Source organism: Notamacropus eugenii, chromosome 6, assembly GCF_028372415.1.
Source record: "Notamacropus eugenii isolate mMacEug1 chromosome 6, mMacEug1.pri_v2, whole genome shotgun sequence".
Lineage (NCBI taxonomy): Eukaryota > Metazoa > Chordata > Mammalia > Diprotodontia > Macropodidae > Notamacropus > Notamacropus eugenii.
Window position 1 is genome coordinate 27,221,528 of NC_092877.1, and position 22,978 is coordinate 27,244,505.

Genomic DNA, 22,978 nt, shown 5'->3' on the forward strand with positions numbered 1-22,978 from the left:
AAAGCAGCAACTCTTAGATTAAAATCCAGGTCATCTAGCTGCAAACCCACTACTTCCTCTGCCCATCATGAGAGCTCTTACCCATTCAAGCACTTCAGAAGAGAAAAATTGGTCAGGATTCACCTACTTGGAGGTCTCTGTTGCTTCTAGCCACCAGGCATTTAATAAATATTCTTTTAATGGTAGTGAATTTTTATTAAGTGAGTTCTAATTCATATAAAGCTTCCAAATGCAACTAAGTGAGTAGTTTCCCCAGATAATTCTGTAACGCAGAGTACTGAGCCAGGAGCCAGGAGACTGGGGTCTAGTGCGAGCTCCACTTCTTACTGACTACATTACTTGGACAAATCACTGCCTCCTCAGCCTCGATTTCCTAATCTGTCAAAGGAATCAGGATAGATGACTTCAGAGTCCCAGCTGTGTACCATTTTGTGTTCTAATTTCTGGACAAGATATTTTTGTGGATCTTCTGTAAAGCTTTAGAAATTACATACGCTGGATCATGACCCTAACACATTTGACTTGAAAAAATTATGCCATGAAGTGACAATTTCCTGGCATGAAAAATATGCACATTTGCAAAAATGAGTCAATCAAGTTCCTTTTCTGATCTCCCCATCTTTGACTAATTTTTTTTTTTTAAAGCTAGTCTCAGCTCTAATTTTCATTACCTTTTTTTACATTTGAGTTCCCTTGAGACTAATTTGTGGTAAGGGAGATGGCAGAGAAAGATATGTGTTGTGTTGATTCTTGCTCATACTAAAATTGAAATGTGACATTTTACCCACTGCCAGGAGAAAATAAATGAAATTCAAAGATTTTTGATTTCAGATGTCAGTAATGTGTGTAAGTCTTCAAAATGTTATGAAACTGTTTTGTTTGTTTGTTCCTAGTTTAGAAGAGCTCTTATTTATGGCATGGCCATCTAGTCAGATGAATCAGCTCTTGTTCAGTTCTGTCTGACTCTTTGTGGCCCCAGTTGGGGTTTTCTTGGCAAAGATACTGGCATGGTTTTGCCATTTCTTTCTCCAGCCCTTTTTGCAAATGAAGAAACAGGCAAATAGGGTGAAGTGACTTGTTCAGGCTCACCCAGCTAGAAAGTATCAGAGGCTGGATTTGAACTCAAGAAGATGAGTCTTCCTGACTCTACGCCTGGTGCTCTATCTGTTGTACCGCTTCACAACCCTCTTAGTTTTTCTAGAAGCTGCTAAATGGCACAGTACATAGAATGCTGGACCCAGGATCATGTTTAGTTCTGGGCACCCCATTTGGGAAAGGTACTGATAAGAGGGAAAGCAGCCAGAATGGGAAAGATCCTCAAACTTGTCTTCAGCAGATCAGTTGAAAGATCTGAGGATGTTTGTATACCCTCAAAAGGGGAAGGGGTAGCAAGGCAGGCTCTTGAAGGGTAATGTGGACAGAGGATTACACTTTGTCTACTCGGTCTCAGAGAACAAAGCAAGGACCAAAGAGAAACTGCAAAGTTGCAAACTTGGGCTTGATAGTAAACGGGGGAAAATCTGTACCCATTCAGAGACATATACAAATGAATAGGCTGCTCTGAGAAACAGTGGATTCTCCCTTGGTAGAGGTCTTCAGACAAACGCTGGGATGACTACTTGCCATTTTAATGTAGCAGGGATCTTTTTCTGGGGCATAGGTACCATTAGACGGCTCCTACCTACATATGAAATTCAGCAAAAAGGAGTTTCATTTTAAATGAAAAATATACACAGATTCATCTTTCATTTTAAAGCTTTTTTTCTTTAATTTTGAGGATCCATGGGAGATGTGTATTTTGCTGCCTTCATGAGCAAAACCAGTTCTGCCCCAGCATACAATGGTATACATAAGTCCATGACATCATTGACCACAATGAACTTACTTCACTTTGCAGCTGAGCAAAGAGAGATTCACTCCAGAAACATACTTGGACAAGAAAATATTTTCAAATAACATGGAAATCAAAAGAAGGCTCAAATGTACAATTTATTGTCAAAATATCAACATAGAAATTATCCGTGTGGATTGTACTGAATTAGTTGATATACGACTGTGCTTTTGTGAGAACAATTCACAAGCATCTCCCTAAAGGTCATACTGGTAACTTTCAATAGGAGCCCCCAGAGTATTTGGTCATTTAAGTAAGAGATGATCTTTAAGGCAATTGTCTAAGTGAATGTAAACTTATGGGAAGTGGCTTCCAGGAAAACGTGCTCATTGGTGGTGGTATTTTATTGTCTAGTAACACACAATCACACTAACTTTCTCTTTTTAAAGCTTGATAAGAAATCCTGTGATGGGTAAAAGTCTAGGATTCTCAGTCTCTCAGAAACAGGGCAGATATATTCCACTGACTTGTACTTAAACCCTAAATGTTCTTTTTTTTTTTTTAAATTTTGTTTTGTTTTTTTTTCCTCTTAACAAGGTTCTTTAATTACCTAGAACCAGGTCTTTTAAGACATTCTAAACATAATGTTCACATATTGAGGAGTAATGACTTATCTAAAACTTGGCTAGTATATTTGATATTAGCATTTCGCCTAAGAGGTCCTTTTCTACAAAAGCTTGAGAAATAAATAGGGCTACAATTTAATGATCTTTCAAGCATAATGCCATTGTCTGTCTGGGTTTGTTCAATTTCCCAAAGTCCTTTCAAGGCACATAGACTAAGCTGACTACACTGCAGAAGTAAGTGATGTGGGCCTCTGTACAAGTCCCCTTGTGACGACCAGCTATGTTCATTTAATTTCCTTCTTGGCCTTGTAGTGAGCAGAGACCACCAGGTAATTATCTGGATTCATGTCCTTAAGGGTTGGTGATTTGCTCTGGACAGGGGAGGTCTTGCCATCCACACGGGAGATCTGGAGCATGCGGCAGGGGTCGTGTTTCAGCAAATAGCCAGCAAAAGTTTCCCATCCTCCTCCCACACGGACCATGACGTGCTTGTTGTGCAGCATCTGAAATAGGAGAGCAACAAAAATGTAAATGTTTTATTCAAGGAGCCTTTGAAGCCTGGTAGGAGGATAGAGGACTGGCCTTGGAGTCAGGAAGACCTACATCTGTGAAGTCAGATTTAGTTCCTCTTCACCTGTCCCAGAGGGTCTCCCACTGAAACCAATCACCAGGAACTTAATAAGCACTTGATTAGATAGATAGATAGATAGATAGATAGATAGATAGATAGATAGATAGATACATAGATAGATACATAGATAGATACATAGATACATAGATAGCTACAGATATATGTATGTATACGTATATACATACATACACATATGTGTATATTTGTATATATATGTGTGTGTATGTGTATATGTATAGATAGATAGATAGATGATATAGATATAGATATAGATATAGATATAGATATAGATATATTCAGTGCACAGAGCACCAGGCCTGGGGTCAGGAAGATTCACCTTCCTGATTCCAAATCTGGCCTCAGACACTTACTAGTGGTGTCACTCTGGGAAAGTTACTTCACCCTGAAATTTTCCCTCAGTTTCCTCATCTGTAAAATGAGCTGGAGAAGGAAATGGCCAACCACTCCATTTTCTTTGCTAAGAAAACTCCAAATGGGGTCATGAAGAGTTGACTGAAAATATGTGAAGCATTGTTAAAAAAAAGTAGTTTTTCCCCTTGAGGAATTTAGCATTCTATTTGTGGTGAAATAAGATAGAGTTGTCATTAAGGATAGTGAGGTGAATCCTAACAAAAGAACATGGGGAGAAGACAAATGGAAAATTTCAGTTCAATAAATGATTGCTAACTGAAAATATCAGGGAGTCTTGGCATGGGCTAGTAAGGGTTCTCTTCCACTCATTCACCAAGCATTTGACTGCTGGAAATACTGGAACAAGAAAGAAGAAGTCCTGCCCTCAAAAAGCTTACATTCTACTGAGAGAACCCACATGTACATGTATAAGTAGATTTAAAATACAAAGATTTTACAAAGTAATTTCAAAGGGAAGTACTACCAGTTGATAATAAAAGCTAACATTTACGTGATACTATGTGCTAAGCACTTTACAATTATCTCATTTGATCTTTACAACAACCCTGGCATATGGGTGTTATTATCATCCCCATATTACAGATGGGGAAATTGAGACAAACAGACTGAAGTGACTTGCCCAGGGTCATGGGGCTAGTAAGTGTGCTAGACTGGATTTGAACTCGGGAAGATGAGTCTTTCTGACTCCAGACCTAGGGCTCTATCTACTGAGCAGCTCCTTGGGCAATTTAACTAACCTCTATAAAGCCTTAGTTTTGTTGTCTCTAAAAATCTTCTGTAGTTACATGTCAGTCTGTCCCTCCTCTGAATTTAAAAGAGGAGGATTAGATAACCTAAACTTTACACCCAAAGTTATACATCTCTAGTGGTGAAATAGGCAATTCGTCCCTCCATTCTCGCTAGCCTTGAACTTTGGAGACTCTCTTTGCTTCATCCCTCAACAATCTCTGAGTCTCTTGCCTTCCCTTCCCCAACTCCCCATCAACTGGTAAGGGTTTTACTTTAATTACTAAAGTTTATTTCCTTTTTATCTTTGAATCCCTAGTGCCTAGCACAGACCTGCCACATCATAGGCAACTAGTAAATAATTGCTAGATTTGTTGATTTATTAGAATGCTCCATCCTAGAGAAGTTAGGGCACAATCAGGTAAGTCATTTTCTTTTGTCCACTGTGAAATCCATTTTAGAAGACAGTAATACCATCACTACCTTGTTTAATTTCCTCCCCCCTCCCTGCAAAAGACTATAATATATAATCTAAGGTGTGTCTGACTGTCCATTTGGGTACCTTGACTTCAAGGGAAAGAATTGCAGCCTGAACGGGAAGTCCTTTCTTTCCCGCTAACGTAGGACACTATGAAACATTAATAAGCTCTGGAAATGATCGATCATCAATTACAACAAAACCTCTTAAGAGGTCACCAGTCCACCAGGGAACCTACGGCTCTGGCTTTTGAATTACGGGATAACTAGACTGCAGGGAAAAGGTCAGGGAGAATGACACCAAGTAGAGGTATCAGCATTTTAAGGTAAGATTTCAAATTTTTTTTTTCTTTTTCCTCCCTGGAGCTATTAATCTGTCTTCAAAAACCTAAAGTGTGTTAACCCTTTCCACACTGACTGATGAAGTCTGTGTTTATGCTGCCCACAAAAAGCAAAACAGACTTTCTAATTGGGGGTGCGGGTGGGGCAAATCAATCATTGATTGACTCCTTAAGTACCTTCAAAATAAAGGTGAGCTTTGTCATGGACTCTTTCTCTTCCTTCATAGTGACCAACTTTCCTAAAATCTTTCTGAGATAATATGGTTTTTAGACTCAAAGTTCAACTTTAAGCCCCACAGAATCAGAACCAATAATTTAATATTTACGTGATCAAAGTTACTAAAATGCTTTTCCCTTCCTCCCTCCCTCCTTCCCTCCTTCCTTCTTTCTTTCCTTCCTTTTCTTTCCTTTTTTTTGATACTTCCCAGGTGGAGCTGCTAGGATTATTCTTCCTCTGCCCCAACGTGGACATAGCTCCTAAGATGTTTCCTTGGAAATTATAGCCCTTTTTTAAGATCAGCCATTTCAGGTTCCACTTCCTGCTTTGAACCTTTTGCCCTTGCTAGATCTGAATAATAAAAGAGAAACTCTTTTTTCTCTCCCTAATATTCTACAGATATTTACCTAATGCTGTGAAGTGCTATTTCTATCTAGAGACCACAAACCTTTTTTTTTTTTTTTTTTTGACTAGCATATGGCCATGGATAACCATTACTCCCATGGGTGTCCTTTTCCACACTTCATTGACCACACAGAATCTTTTAGACTATGTCAATTCCCTTCCTTCTCAGGTCCTCGTTACCGTCCAATCTATTTTCTGTTACTGTCCAGCTATTTTCATTTGGAGCACAGTTTTCATGAACCAGCTTCTTCCATTGCTCCCCCCCTCCAATGCTCCTGTAAAGAGAACATCTACCTAAATTTAGATCATCTCAGTCCACTGGGACATCTCATGTTTATACAAGCCTTCCTGTCTAACTTAATCACTAGCTGTTTTTACAAGCTATCATAACTTCAGTGAAAACATTTTTTTAATTGTCATCTGCTCTTTAGAGAAAGACTATTAAATTAATTTATAGGATAGTGCAATCTCTTTATCTTCCTTTAACATTTTTCTAACAGAGCATATGTTCAACACTGGGGGCTGCAGGCAGTGGAGTTTATTTTCATTCTGTACCAATTACACTGAATTGGGTGAAAGCAGGTGTTCAACATTTCACCTGAAAGCCAGACAAACCTGCCTTGATACCAATGGCTACGTAGTCAAAAAGGGGGAGAGACAGTACTGCACTCTGAGGGAACTGAGGGTACCAAAAGTGAGGAAGATATACATTCAAATTCTTCCTTACATACTAACTAGCTGTGTGACCTTAGGTGAGTTACTTAACTACTCTTAGTCTCAGTCTCCTTGTCTATAAAATGAGTACTTTGAAGGATTATTGCAGGTCTCTAAATGAGAAAATATCTGAAAAGCACTTGAAAACCTTAAAGTAGTATATAGTCAGCTATTATGATGGAATGTAAGTTCTTTGAGAAGTGAAAGGGCTTTGGTTTTTGTCGTCATATTCCTCGTGCTTAGTATAACCACCATCTGGTACTAGCTGGCAGTGGCAGTGGCAGGAATTATAAGATGAGGTGACTACAAAAGGAAGAGGCACTCATTCCCTCCTCCTGGCTCCCATCTTTGGAATGTGATAGTGCCAAACTCTTTCATACAATGCCCCTTGTTATTCTCCTTCCTGGGCCAGGAAGCTAGGGATTCTAAAAGATAGAGGTGAGGAAGGAGTACATTTCAGCACTTAGCACAGTGCCTGGCAGACAGTAGATGCTTAATAAAGGCTTATTGAGTGTTTGTTATTAGACAATGCAAAGGCATGGAGGCAGGGGATAAAGTGTCATGATCACAGAAGAGCAAATAAGCCAGTGTGATTTAAATGTAGAGTACGAATACAGGAACAATGTGAAATCAGTCTAAAATGATAAGCTGAAGGCAGATTGTGAAAGGTTTTAAATTCCAAATGAAGAATCCATACCTTATCTCAGAAAATAAAATAACCCACAGTGACTCACAATAAGCCTAGACACATCATCTAGAACAGCCAATGAGTTGACCCACAAACAAGGGCTCTAGGCTATGATCTGAAATAAGCTTGGCCAATAGGATTAAGAAAAGAAGGAAAATTTATTAGGGTCATCAACAAAATATGGATGTACAGATTCATTATACACACATGTAGCCACACAGAACTTTTCTGTGGAAATTGACCCCTCTTACTTGGTAAGCATCTTCATTAGCCTTCCTAAAAGCTTCCCAAAGATCTGGGATTTTGTAAAAATACAAATCTGTTACCCTGATGCAAATCTCAACCCCTCCATACTTTGGTGCAAATTTTATGAAGTACAGTGTTCCCCTAGCCCCATAAAAAGTCATCATATGTTGGATACTGATCTGTTTTTCAATAAACCTCTTTCAACTGAGTTAGGGTCATCCTTAGACAACAGGTACTCAGTGTATCACTGGGTCTGTAGAAAAAGTCTTCCAGCTTGGTAGAACCTAACAAAGTATGAACTTGACAGTCAGAACAATTAAGAACACTGAGTCATCTACATATCATGAAAGCAGAGCTTTTGTAGAGATATTTTTTAACTTTTTTTAAAATTATGAACTTGATCAACAAACATAAACATTTCATAAGAGAAAGCAAAAAACAAACAAGGCTTGTCAGTTTCTGTTATGTGCAGATTGTTTTTAAAAGTTTATATTTACATATCATACATATAACCATACCATATATATCATACATTGAACATATATAATGCCTATGTAACTATAACCATAGGTATGCATATAGATGATATGTTACATGATATAGTGCCATATATGACATATAATTATATATAGTTTTATTTATAACATTTCATAAGGTAGTAACAAAATTTCTCTATTTAGTGGTATTCCCTTCTTTATTTTTTTTCTTTTCTTATGCATATAAAAAGTTTTTGTTTTCCGCATGGCTCTCACCACCCACTAACCTGCCACTCTCTTCCCAGAATAGAAGTGCTCCCTTGTAATAAATATGCTTTATCCATCAAAACAAATCAACACATTGGCCAAGTCTGAGAACCATATGACAAAATGCTCCAAATCCCTAATTATTAGAGAAATGCAAATTAAAACAGCTGTGAGGGTCCACCTAACATTCACAATATTGCAAAGGTGACAACAGGGGAAAACAGCAATTGTTATATGGAATAATGAGAGGAAAGGCACACCAGCGCACTGTTGGCATAGTTGAGATTAGTTCAATCATTCTGGAAAACAATTTTGGAACTGTGCCTCTCACAGCACTAAACCCTGAATGCCTTTTGATCCAACGATGCATCCATTCTCATAGGTACCTTTATCAAATACATGCCAGTGGTTCATAAATCTATTTGTACTCCCACCCCAATCTCTTTTCTAAGCTCCAGGCTTCCATCTCCCACTGCCTGGTCAAATTTTCCATGTGTGTATCCCATCAGCCCCTCAAACTGAATTTGGCCAAATTGAAATCATCATCACTACTCCTCGCCTATCTACATCTGACTTTTTTTTCTCAGCTTCCTGATTTCCCCTGTGACTTCAATACTTCAAAGCCACCCAGGATTGAAATCTCAGTCATTTTCAACCCTTTCCTTTCTCTCAATACCTTTCTCTTCACATAACCACCAACCCAACCTCGATGAGGCCCTTGTTGCTTCCTGTTCAGATTGTTTACTAGCCTCCTAACTAATCTCTCTGACTTGAACCCCTTCTTTACATTTACTAAAATTCTCTCTTGTGCAAACATCTAACCATTTCACTCCCCCATTCACAAGGTTCTAGTGGCTACCTGTTACCTATGTAATAAAATGTAAACTACTCATTTGGCTATTTTTTTATTGTCACCGTTTCTATTGACATCTTTATTGTCATTGACAATTGTTTTTTCATCACAATGTTTTTTTCTCTTTAGCATCATTCCATGACTGTAAGTCATGGAACCTTTCTTTGTTACAAATAAAAGCACTGAAGCAAAGCTAACCTGTACAGTAAGTGAGCCAGACAGTGTATTTAGCATTCCATAGCCACAGCCCTTCACGTCTTTATGGAAAGCAGGGAGGTTGAATCCATTATCAGTTCTCTAGGACTGATATTTCATTTATTAATTAATGACATTTCATTATAGTTCAATTTCAGCTTAATATTTAAAGTTTTCTACGATCCTGACTAGCCTATGTTTCCACTGTCATTTAACACACTTCCTCTTAACATACTTTGTATTCTGGGCAAACTGGACTATTAAGCATTTCTTGGTCCTCTCATCCTTCACCCTTCTATCTCTAAGCATTCATCTCTGCATAAAGCCTTTTCTTCCTCCATAGTTCAGCCTCTCTGCCAACTTTTACATAAAGCCTTCCATGATACCAGAAACTCAAAGTGATGACTCTCTCCTCAAACTGTCCAGTAGGACTCTTCCTGGATTTTTCCTTTGCCTTTTACCCTTCTTTGTGTACATCTTCTCGTGTCCAGTACCTAGTATAACTGAAATTAGATTGTTTAGAAAGGTCCCTTTGGCATCTTTGTATTATCTGCATTTCTCTCCAGCTTGATCATGCTTTTAGAGTTATGGAATCATAGCATGTTAAAGCTTAAGAACTCTGGAGATAATCTCATTCAAGTCTCTCATTGTACGGATGAGCAAACTGAAGCCCAAAAAAGGGAGGTGTGACTACCCTAAGGGACATAAGTGGTAGAATCTGCAGCAGAACTTAGCTTTCTTGATATCTTGACATAAAGAGACAGTTTGTCTTCAAATGTAATTACACATTGGTCCCTGATTTGTATTTTGTTATGAGAGAGTCTATAGATGACAAATCAAGCAAAGTTCACATCCAGGATCGCCTATTTTCCATTCCAGATCTCATATATATTTTTCCAACATTTGCATTACCCACCTATAACCATTACTTTCCTTGACTAATGTAAAGGCCCAGCATCTGGACCAGTTATGGACAACAACCACCCTTTATCAAATGCAGTCATTACTTGCACAAATATTAAACCTAGTTTTCCTTCTTTTAGGTTGTCTCAGGATTCAATATATTCTTAGAATTTGTGAATTCCATTTTCCTACTTTGAATTAAGATTTTTTCCCAATGGTATAGGACTTTAGCCCTAGAAAATTGCCTTTGGGATTTTTCTTCAATTTCTGCATTTTGCCTGCATTCCCATTTTATCAGGTTCTCTGTTAATTTTTTTCCTTCTGTCTTTGGGAACACAGATTCCAGCAGCAGTGGGGCTATGATTCCTCTTGTTACAAGTAGTCTTTCCTTCCATTAATTTCTATGACTATTAATTTCTGCTCCCTGCATTCTTTTTTTCTCTATATGCTTCCAAGAAAACTCTCCAAAGCAAGTGTTCTCTTCATATTTTACTCTCCAAAAGCTGTCTTCTCCCTACTTGTGGCTTTTGGCTTCTCTTATTTCGTCCTCGTTATCTTGCTCACTTTCTCTCTCTTCTCTGCCCCTGCCCATGAGAACCTGAAATCTCTTTTTAGTTTTTCTTTTTCCTCACCAAATAATATTGCTTTTACGGTTTTTCAAATGAGACAATATATATGAGATGCTTTGCAAGCTTTAAAGCATTCTATTAATGTAAGCAGTTATTATTCTTCTTGTTTTTTCATGAGTCCACATATATCGCTCTCATATCATGTCCTCCTCTGCCATCCTTGCTCGGTTGTTTGTCCTACTGCAGCAATGAATCATGGATTCATAGAAGTTGGAAAGGACCTTAGGGACCATCTAGTCCAACACAGGCCTGAAGAAAAATCTGCTTTTCAACATCCCCCAACTAATGATCCCCTTCAGTCTCTGCCATTCCCTTGTTATCACTGATGGCAGCTGCATTGATTTCTCCCCATTATGTGCTTTTCTCAGATGGAATTCATTTGATCCTTATAACTCTTTGAGAGACTCCAGAAATAGAAAGATTTTGTTGCATTTTTGAATTGGAAGGATCTTTAGGGATGAACTATTTGAGAATAGGAATTGTTTCATTTATAATGTCTTTATTCCCAGCGCCCATCACAGTGCTTAGCACACAATTTAATATATATTTGTTGACTGGCTTTGATTTGATTCAACATCATTCAAGAATCTAGGGCACAGAGAGTAGAATTCAAAGAGTCCCACAATCTAAGAATTATGAAAAGCCTCATAAACAACCTGGTCCAACTTTTATCTAATCAAGAATTCCAGAGGTTGGGGCAGAGCCAAGATGGCACAGTAAAAAGGTGGATCTGCTCTAGCTCTCCCCCCATAGCCCATAAAATACCTGTAAAAAAATGACTGTAAACAAATTCTAGAGCAGCAGAAGCCACAAAATGACAGAATGAAATTTCCAGCCCAACACAGCCTGGAAGGCCGAAAGGAAAGGTCTATTGCACCAGGCTCAGAGAGAAGCACAGCCCAGCCTTGGCCATGCTGCATGGACAGGACTGGAGCATGCTTCAGCATGCCGAATCACAGGTGGCAGCTGCAGTTCCCAGATTTCTCAACCCACAAATGCCAAAGACAGTTTCAAAAGTCAGTAAGAAAACTCTTTCACCTGGGTGAGAAGGGGGCTTGGTACAGCCCCAGGTCCAACCCCAGCTCTCGCCCCAGGGCAGCAGCAGTTTCCACTTTTGGAGACTTTCACTTAAAGACCCTGGGAGAATAAAGCAGCTGATCTGGATCTCAGTCCTGAGTGGAGGTGCTGAGCTAAGGAAGAGCACTGGTGCTGGCATGGTAAAGCTGATGGTGGCTGTGGAGATGGAATCCTACTGGCAGATCCTGGGCAGAAAAGAGTGCTTGTGGTTGCTCACAGATCAGAGCAAAGGCCAGGAGAGGAGTAAACTCCTCTCCCTTGATTGTGCCACCTTGGAGGAACTGAGAACTTACAGGTCCCTAGGGTATGCCCTCCACTTGACAAAGGACTCAAAAGTCAAGTAACTGACTGAGAAAATGCCCCAAAAAGGGAAAAAATAAGACTATAGAAGGTTACTTTCTTGGTGAAAAGGTATTTTCCTCCATCCTTTCAGATGAGGAAGAACAAAGCAAGCCATCAGAGGCAGACATAAAAGTCAGGGCTTCTACATCCAAAACATCCAAAATAAATGTGCAATGGTCTTGGACCACAAAAGAGCTCAAAAAGGATTTTGAAAATCAAGTAAGAGAGGTGGAGGAAAAATTGGGAAGAAAATCATGAAAATCAAGTCAACAGCTTGATAAAGGAGACCCAAAAAATCCTGGAGAAATTAACACCTTTAAAAATAGACTAACTCAAATAGCAAAACAGGCCCAAAAAGCCAATGAGGAGAAGAATGCTTTAAAAAGCAAAGTTGGTGAAATGGAAAAGGAGGTTCAAAAACTCATTGAAGAAAATAGCTCTTTAAAAATTAGAAAGGAACAGATAGAAGACAATGAATTTATGAGAAACCAAGAAATTATAAGATAAAACCAAAAGAATGAAAAAATAGAAGACACTATGAAATATCTCATTGGAAAAACAACTGACCTAGAAAATAGATCCAGGTGAGATAATTTAAAAATTATTGGTCTACCTGAAAACCATGATCAAGAAAAGAACGTAGATATTATCTTCCAAGAAATTATCAAGGAAAAGTGCCCTGATATTCTGTAACCAGAAGGCAAAATAGAAATGGAAAGAATTTACTGATTACCTCCTGAAAGAGATCCCAAAAGGAAAACTCCTAGGATTATGGTAGCCAAATTCCAGAGTTCCTAGGTCAAGGAGAAAATATTACAAACAGCCAGAAAGAAACAATTCAACTATTGTGAAAATGAAATCAGGATAAAACAGGATTTAGCAGCTTCTACACTAAGGGATCGAAGGGTTTGGAATATGATATTCCAGAGGTTAAAGGAGATAGGATTAAAACCAAGATTCACTTACTCAGCAAAACTGAGTATAATATATTAGGGGGGGAAATGGAATTTCAATGAAATAGAGGACTTCTAAGTACTCTTGTTGAAAAGACCAAAGCTGAATAGAAAATTTGACTTTCAAATACAAGAATAAAGAGAAACATGAAAAGGTAAACAAGAAAGAGAAGCCTTAAGGACCTCATTAAAGTTGAATTGTTTATATTCCTACATGGAAAGATGTTATTTGAAGCTCATGAAACCTTTTTCAGTATTAGGATAGTTAGAAGGAAAAAAGAAAAAAAATATATATATATACACATATATGTAGGTGTGTATGGGTATGTATGTATGTGCATATTATATATGTATAAGTATGTATATGTACATGGGTGTATTTGTGTATATTATATATATATATAAAACATACACACATATAGACAGACAGAGGGCATAGGGTAAGCTGAATATGAAGGGAGAATACCTAAAAAAATAAAATTTACTGTTGAATGGAATGTACTAAGAGTAAGAGAAAGGGAGAGGTAAAATGTAGCAAATCATCTCATAAAAGGGGAAAGAAAGAGATTTTACAATGAAAGGGAAGAGGGGGATTTGGCTGAAGGAAGGAATAACACACACTCAGTTGGAAATCTATTTTATCCTGCAGGAAGGCAAGGGGGAAGGGAACAAGAGAGAGAAGATAATAGAAGGGACAGCAAAGTAGGGAAAGGGAAAATCAGAGACAAACACTATTGTGGGAGGGGGCAGGTCATGGGAGAGAATGGAATAAATGAAGGGCAAGATGGGACAGAGCAAAATGTGGTTAGTCTTTTACAACATAAATATTATGGAAGTGCTTTACATTGTAATATATGTATGATCTGTATTGAATTGCTTGTTTTCTCACTGAGTATGGGTGAAGAGAAAGGGAGAGAATATGAAACACAAAGCTTTAAGAATGAATGTTAAAAATTGTTTTTAGCATTCAACTAGAAATTAAATTATACAGGCAATGGAGTATAGAAATCTATTTTGCCCTATAGGAAAATAGAGGGGAAGGGGGATGGAAGAAGAGTGTGTAATAGAAGGGAGATCAGACTGGAGGAAGGAGTGCATGGGGTGCATGCTGTCTTAGGGTGAAGGGTGGGGAGAGATGGGGAGAAAATTTTGAATTCAAATTCTTATGGAAGTGAATGTTAAGAACTGAAGAATAAATAAATTATATATTGAAGACATGGAAAAATAAAGAATTCCAGAGGTTCCCAAACTTATCTGGCCTACAGCCCCCTTTTTAAAAAAAATAATTACTCAGTATTCTCCTGGAAATCTACTTTCCTTAGCCCTTCAATTTTTTTTTTAAATTACATCATTTCATTTTTTTAAAAAAGATGCCTCAAATTTAGTAATTTAACGTAAATTTGTGGGGGGGTTTTCCTGCATTGAAATTTTGATGATGTGATATTGCATCATGTAACCATGTAGCATAGTATTGTAAAAAAGTCATTTCACATATATTCCTACCTACGCATGCTGGACTTCCCAACAGTGAGCTATACACTTGCCTGCCAACACTTGCTTGTTGAGGCCTGTCAGTAGACTTGACCAGTGATTGGTTATAATTTGCATTTTGTGTGTTTACTCTGTTACACAACAGATGAAACATGTAGGAATGGCTTTTCAAAATTTTCTTTTCTTGTCTTCTTTCCTTATGCTTCCATAGCCCTCTTATTTTTATTCATCACCCCACTCCGCCCCAAATGCACCCAAGACTACTACCGCCTCTCTGGATGTTCCAGTGACCCCCAGTGGATGATATCACCCACTTTGGAAATCAGTGTGAATCTAACATTCCACAGAAGTGGTTGCACAACTTCTGCCCAATGACCTCTATCAAGGGGGAACCCACTACCTACCAAGACAATTCAGTCTTCTTCTGGACAATGGTAACAATTAGGAAGTTTTTCCTTCAAGTCTTAACTGTTCCTCCACTAAGCAGTTACCCATTGTTACAGGTTCTGCCCCCTTGGTTCAGTAAGAACAGCTTTAATCCTGCGCAATGGGATGAAACTCAAATAGAAATGGATCCCTGTAGGACACATATTGACCTAGAAAGCCATGAATTAGCATTATCTATGTTGTATTGTATTTTTAGTTATATTTATTGGACATTTCTCAGTGTTTAATATTTTAGCCTCATTTGGCAGGACTGGGAGGTATTCCAGCCTACAAGGCATTCAAATACTTATAGCAGCTCTCCTATCTCCTTAACTTTCCTCTTCTTAAGTCTACATATCTCCAGTTCTTTCAGCTAATCCTCATAGGGCAAGATCTCCAGTCTTCTTGGCCACCTAAGTAGCATAGTAGATATAGAGACCTGAGCATGGAGTCAGGAAGACCTTAGCTTCAATCTAGTCTCAGATACTTACTAGCTGTGGGACCCTGGACAAGTCACTTAACTGATTTTTGTCTCAACTTTTTCAAGTGTAAAATGGGAATAATAACAGCACTTATGTCTTGGGTTGAGGATCAAATGAGATACTATTCATAAAGACATTTAACCTAGTAAATGAATACTGTAGATGCCTAAAACAATGCATATTCCCTTTCTTCTCTCCTTCCCCTCTATACCCCAGGACTTGTCTCACTGTACAGACTATATAACCAACTAGAAAATAATTTATTTTTTTCTTCCCAATTAATCTCACTGAACATGAGGCAATAATCATTTATATTTTAAGAGTTTAAATGGTCCCACAATCAGTTATGGGGCCCCAAGCAAGAAAATCAGTTTTTAATTTGGTTCCATGGTGAATAAGATGAACTTTTTTTTGGTGAGTTTGGCATCATTCCACATTATGTATTTTAAGTAAGTGTTCCTAGTGGTATTAGAATTTGACATTGCATTTAGATCTAAGAAAAGATGTGTTCTCGGACTCAGACCAGCATAGTGACAACACAGAGAGAAGGTCACTGTAAGTATAGCTCTGAACATTTCACCCTCCAGGTGATGGGAAAATTGTCCTAAAAACAATCTCTTGAATCATTCCTTCAGCCTAAAAGTTAAAATTGGACATACCCTGCACTCTGGCTCTCAGTCACAATAGATTTTTTTTAATGACTTTTCTTTAATATAGGTGAGGTCAGTTAAGTTATTAAAAGAGTGTTTTACTTTGAGACCCACTGAGGGCAAAACATTCCTTTACTCTTTAAAAATGCATTACTCTATCCAAAGCACAGCCTCGAAGAGAGAAGCAGGACAATTTCATTTTGTAATGGCACCTTGACACCCTTCAAAGCATGATGTACCACATGACCTAAGGGAAACAAAATCTTTGCCAGTTCATTAAATGCCAGTTCATTAGTAAGTCTTGCTGCAGGAGACCGTCAGCTCCCTACTCCCACACATTCCAAAAAGCAAGGGGGAGTATAAAACCCATATCCCCACACACCACCACTAAATTATTTAACATCTGTTTTAAAAAGACTAACAGAGGCCTAGGCTGATTTCCAATTTTTAATACCTGCTAATGAAAGAAAAACAGAGAGAGGCGAGATGGTATAAAAGGCCACCAGGTGGCACTTTCACATAAATATCTAGAGTGTGTAGTAAGAAGATTCAGTGTGAAGAAAAAGGTACTTGGGGGGTTGATTTAAAACCTTTGGGACTAAATTTCAAACCTTTGGGACTAGTACAACATTTCAGTCCTTTTAGATGAATGCAAAGAGTGGTTTTTTTTTTTCTTTCTCCACCAATATCCTTCAACCTTTTGGTTGATTCTATTAAAATTAAATGAATTAAAGGTTTGTTTGTTTGTTTTGCATTACATTTTTTTGGTACATGGAATAGAATGCAAGTTCTGAAAGACAGAAAGTTTTTTTTTACCATTAAATCCCCTATTATAGTTCTTTGTATGTAGTAAGTGCTTAATAAATGTTTGTTGAACCAAGTTGTTTAATTGAAATCTTTTCTAAAGATAATAAACACAGCCAAAGTGAAAGCATAGTTTGAGAATTAGGTAAAGGTTTCAAATCCACTCAGTTCAAGCTTGAATGAAATGCCTTCTGGGTTAACCTAATGTTCTTTGTGTTTATTTCATGGTAGACCTGTGCTTAGATTAGGAAAACTGTCAAAGCCAATGACCTGACTTTTCAGGCAAGGTAACTAAAACTCAGAGACATCAAGTGACTTGGCCAAGGCCACACAAGTAGTAAGTAAAAGATCTGGTATTAGAAATCAGATTCTTGGACCCTAAATTTAGCAGTCATTCCTCTCCACTTTGCTGCCTTTCAATAAGATACACACAAGATCATACTTAGATTTATGCTTAGAAGGGACCAAGTCCAATTCCCTGTTTCTATAAATGAGGAAACTGAACCTTAGAGAGATTATATGACCTGGTGCTGGTCACCCAAGCATCAATTAAACAACCAATTAAGTTTGTAGAGAGGATCTACTATTAGCCAAGCACAGTGTTAGGTTCTGGAGAGCTAAGTACAAAGAATGAAACCATTCCTATTTGAGAGGATTCTAGATTGCCATGGAGGCAATTAGTAAATATAGGATAAAAAATAAAGTGACTGGATGCAAATATATACAAAGTAGTTAAATAGAAGATAGTTTGGGAGAAAGGGCACTAGCAGTTGAGAGAATCAGGAAAGATTTCCTGTTGGTATTGATATCTTATTGGCAGCTTCCCCTTGACTACTCCAGCTATGAGGGACTCCCTACTTGAAGAATCATTTTCCTAATATTTGATACTCTGGGAAATTAATTGCATTACTTGTAAAAAAAAAATATTAGTGCACATACACTGTATAATAACGAGGCTAAAAGTTCCCAAAAATGTACTCTTATGCAGTGTGTTTGTCCTTTGTTGCCAAAGAAGACCATGCCATCAGAGGAATGATGACATGACTTGCACTTGACTTTGTTTTGAGTGAGGAAGGGCTGTGCAGGTCAGCAGCCTCACTTCTCCTTCAGAACCATCTGAATCCAGTGACCAGATATTCATCAGGATGACTGGAGATGACCCAGGATGAGGCAATTGGGGTTAAGTGACTTGCCCAAGATCACACAGCTAGTGAGTGTCTCAGGTCCTCCTGACTCCTGTACTGGTGCTCTATCCACTGAATTGGAACACCTACCATGAAGTTGTGTTGAACATGTCTCACTCAGTGGGGCCAGAGTCCATATCGGCCAGGGACTGAAGCTCACCTGGGTGAGAGATGGGAAAGTGGGAAGATTGGAGAGGAAAAGGGGAGAGAGGAATCCCTGCTCTCTGCATGGAAACTTCCAAGAGAAATCCAAAAGAGTCCAAAATTGATGCAGAGAAGGATGATGCCCTTGTATATTTCTAAACAGCTTACTGAGAGGAGAAATTCCTCCTAGCTCTAGGGTCAATCATCTTTGATACCACCTTAGTCACAGAGACCAATCAGAACTTGCTAGGTCACATATGTCCTTTAGCAAGACACTAGAGCAACTGTCCAACTGAAAGATGTCAGAAAATATGCTGAGATCATTGAGAAGTGTTCCAATCCACCCCCAATCCACTCACATGTTTACCATAGTCTCCAAGCATTTCCTTAAAGTGGGCGGTTTTAAGTCAATCCCACTCAGTCTTTCTCAAGGATCACAGATGTTGTTGTTTTAAGCTCAGCATCTGGAGTCTCTGGGCCCATGAAAAACAGGTGGTAAAATGATGATTATCTCACCTGATCAGGAATCCCCAGTCCTGGATCCTGACTTCAGAGAGATCAGAGGATCAAAGATAACATGTTAGCCTCTGATGAGAATATAAGAAAACAAGAGGAGGGAGAAGACTACCAGTAGCATGAGGAATTAGTCTATTCCAACAGGGGTCAAAGGGAGTGCCTATTAGATGCTGTTGCTCTGATAAATGTCTAGCAAATATTGTCTAGTGTCTAATCTTATAGGTGGAGAGGAGCTGGAATCTTAGGGAGTTCCTCATAGCTGGAATTATTCAAACAGAAGTAGCCCTTCCTACAGGAAGCTGTGCCTTACCCTCCCTACTGCTAATGTCCTTTCTCTCAAATTTTATATGTGTATTTGTCCATACACATATGTATCTATATATACATATATTTGCATTTATTCACTATTTTATGTGTGTATATATATATGTATATGTATATATATATATATATATATATACATATACACACACACATATGCCTATTACATACACATATCTTCCTCTTACATTTCTTCTGTCTTCTTAAAATCATGGAGATCTAGATTCCTTCCCAGAAGACACTGCATCTTGGGCCACCCTCTGCAGTAACAGGTTTACTTTCTTGCATTCTTCTCAACAAATGACCCAGAGAAAGCATTATGAAGGTTCATAATCCATTATCCTTTCTGCTACTTCTAGACCACCAACAACAACAACTCTTAGATCCTCCCTGGTAGCTGGGTGTTGAGTGGATAGCATACCAGCCTTGTATTCAGGAAGGCCTGATTTTAAATCCTACCTCAGATATTTACTAGCTATGACATTCTAGGCAAATCACTTAATTTCTGTCTGTCTTGGTTTCCTCAAGTGTAAACTAGGGTTAATAATAGCATCTGCCTCCAAGGACCCTTGTGAGGATCAAATGAAAATAAAATTTCCAAGGCACTTAGCACCAAGCACAGTACCTGGTACAGGAAGTGCCAAGTGAGAGCTGAATTTTGATGTCCTCCCTCTCTCACCTATTAAAATGCGATTATAGATTTTAAGACTGTAAATGACTTTAAAAGACAGCTCATTGATTGTAGGCAGCTAGGTGGCACAGTGCATAGAGCACCAAGCCTGGAGTCAGGAAGACCTAAATTCAAATCAGATAGACACTGACTAATTGTGTGACCTTAGGCAAGTCACTTAACCCTGTTTTCCTTAGCTTCCTCATCTGTAAAATGAGCTGGAAAAGGAATGAAAAACCACTCCAGTATCTTTGCCAAGAAAATCCCCAATGGGGTCACAAAGAATCAGACACAACTGATTCAACTGAACAACACCAAAAAGTCCATCACTGCACACACTAAGAAAATGTGGAGAGGCAGGGAACTTAGGTAGCTTGAACTAGGGCCTCTGACTCCAAATCCAGTACTCTTACCACTAGAATACACATTACTGACCAACAGGCATTTATTAGGCTCCTCTGACGTACTAGAAACTGCTCTACAAGATGAAAATAAAAGAGTTCCTGCCCTCAAAGTGTCATAATAATCATGAAATAAAATCAACTGGTACGACACGCACCAGATCATGATCAGTGATTCAGACTCAAAAAGAAAACCTCACCACTCTCTGGAGAATTAATGATGAAACACTGGCTAATCCTGATGGACACAGCCATGACTGGTGAAGGTCAAGAGTATGGTGCACAGTTCATGTATGATAGTTTTTAAGAAGGATTGAGAAAGTAGAAAGAAGCCAGAGTTGGTAACCATACTGCATGAAGAACAGGACACGGAAGTGAAGAAGTTTGTCTAGAAGAGACTGTCTTCAAACAATTGAGGGGTTACCATGAAAACAATTGTAAAGGAAATGTGTACCAAGCAGTCTCAAGTAGTCTGCATTGTCAGGTCCACTCATCATAGATTTTATACATACATACATGTATACATGCATGTATACATACATATACATACATACACACACGTATGTATATATGTATATGCCTATAAATGTGTGTATGTGTATATCTATATATGTATATATGTATATGTATATACACACATATATTTGGCTAACTGCTTTTCTTTGTTAAAAAAAAAGAGTCTAATGAGAAGGGAGAAGTAAAAACATTTATTTTGTTTCCCAGAAGTAACAGTGATATAAAAATGAAAGGCATAAATAAAACATCACCCCCCTCCCCATACCATGTAGTTCTCAAGAACTGAACTGAGACCCATAAGTAGATGTTTCAAGACGCCAGCTTAATGCTGACCCATTCTGGAGCCTCATTGATGAATTCTTATTTGCATTCTAATTTGATGGCCTAGGTTCAAATCCTGCCTCTGATGGGATAATGAATTAAAGAACAATTATCTGTATTCCTGGAGGGTGCTCCCCCCCACCCCCAACAGGAACTCTGTTCACCTGTGAAGACACAGGTAGGGACAAAACAAAGAAATAATATAAGAAATTCTGGCCCAGGATTTCTCTCCTACAGGAATTTAGGCCAAAGTGAGGAACGATAAGGTGATGGTTATAAAACAGACTGTGGGTGATAGTGGGGATCTAACCACTGTACTCATTCATACCCTCTGAGATCCAAGGAGGTTGGTGTTGCCCTGATGTCTGTACGAAGACAAAATAGGTTTGCCCAAGGTCATGGGCCCTGAACTTCTTTCACAGAGGGAGAAAAAATATTAAAAGGGGAATTATAGATTGTGCTTATAACAATTTTAATTAAGGCTGCAATTCAAAACCAAACAAAGCCTGATTTCAGCGGTACTCTGATTATGACCTGGAGTAATGGCTGAGGCTGCCTGGGTTTCTGGAAATAAATGCTATTTAACAACTGCCGCTATGTCCTTGGGTCCCATTGAATCTAGTTCTCACAAGGAAGGTCCTTTAACAACACCCCCAAACTCCAAATACAAAGCAAACCAACCTTGGTTGCTTAGTGACACTGGAGTGCTGAGCACAAAATGCCTTTGGGGTTTTCAAAGGCTCCTCCAGAATGGGCCTTCATCTCTGCGCATGGTGTCATAATTAAATGAGCTAAGGACAGGGCCTCCGTACTAAATATTTCTATGTAGAATCTATTCATCAGAATATGACAACACCTGGCTCTTTCTCCCACTCACTGTCACCCCCAGAAGAGCGCTTATCACCAACTTGGTTTTTCTCCCTCGTGCTTTATTCTGGTTTCTTTCCCCAGAAGAATTCAATGGCCCTTCCAGGGTTTTTTTTTTTTCTGTCTAAAAATCATGCTGCGTTGTCTGTCATTTTGGGGTAACAAAGTGTCACATCTGCTGTGCTGACTGAACTGGCCAATAGACATTACAGGCATTTATGGCCCTCCATCATACTGTTCTAACCTGCCTTACCAGGCTTATTAACAGTACATAATAGCACAATTCCCTACTTAATTGGTTTTGCCTTTTGAAAGTATTTCTCTCTCTCTCTCTCTTTTTTTTTTTTTTTTTTACTGTTCAGGCAGAATTGGGAGAGGGAGCTAAAAGGGAGAGGACAGTGAGGATGCTGGTGAAGGTTCTGGAAGGAAGGGGCTTTGCAGAATTTTGCTTAAGGGCCTAGAATTGAAACTTATGTCTCTGAACCAGGCTCTTCCCTCATTCTAGTTTTGTCTTATGCATAATTTATACTCTCATACAAAAACAATAAGCTGCAAACACATTACTTGAATAGCTTGGTCGCCTCCTTCATTTATGTAAGAAGGCGCAGAGGCAAGAAGAAATATGCGAGCTATTTCCCCCAACAGAGCATTCCAATTCTTTCTCATGATTTCCTTTTCCTACACATTTTTATAACTCTTCTCAATGCAAACTGCCTTTTGCCCAAGACATTTTAATTTTGTTTTTATTTTCTTTCATTCTCCTAGTCAATTGCCCTTATGAAGAAAGAAACGTAGCAAACGTTCCCTTTCTTTGGGAAGAAGACTGTTTTGTTTGGCCCCAGAGGGCAGAATTATGACAGGTGGAGGAAAATCAAAGAGAGATAGGTTTTAAATGGATAAAAGTGAAATTCTCATTAACAATTACAGCTGTTCATAAGTAGAAAAGATTGTTTTGAGAGAAGTGAGTTCCCCATCAACAGAAGTATTCAGATGGTGGCTGGATGATGATTTGTTGGCAGTTTTGTAAGGGAATTACTGTTCAGGAATGAGTCAGACATAATCACTTTGGTGGTCCCTTTCAACCCTAAGATTTTGTAAATGAAAGCTTACAATTTACATGAATTCTCTATAATGAACACCAGAGGGCATGCCTTTC

The 22,978-nt window shown here is 38.5% G+C and overlaps 1 protein-coding gene across 7 annotated transcripts in view; it reads right to left on the minus strand.

The window, feature by feature from the left end:
• Positions 1 to 1,970: 1,970 nt before the first annotated feature.
• Positions 1,971 to 22,978, minus strand: part of GAS2 (growth arrest specific 2) — a 147,870-nt gene continuing 126,862 nt past the window's right edge. For all 7 annotated transcript variants that reach the window (XM_072619321.1, XM_072619324.1, XM_072619326.1 and 4 more), the window contains exon 8: positions 1,971 to 2,960. In XM_072619321.1, the coding sequence (XP_072475422.1) occupies positions 2,742 to 2,960 (219 nt within the window). In that variant the 3' untranslated portion in view covers positions 1,971 to 2,741. The remainder of the gene's footprint in view (positions 2,961 to 22,978) is intronic.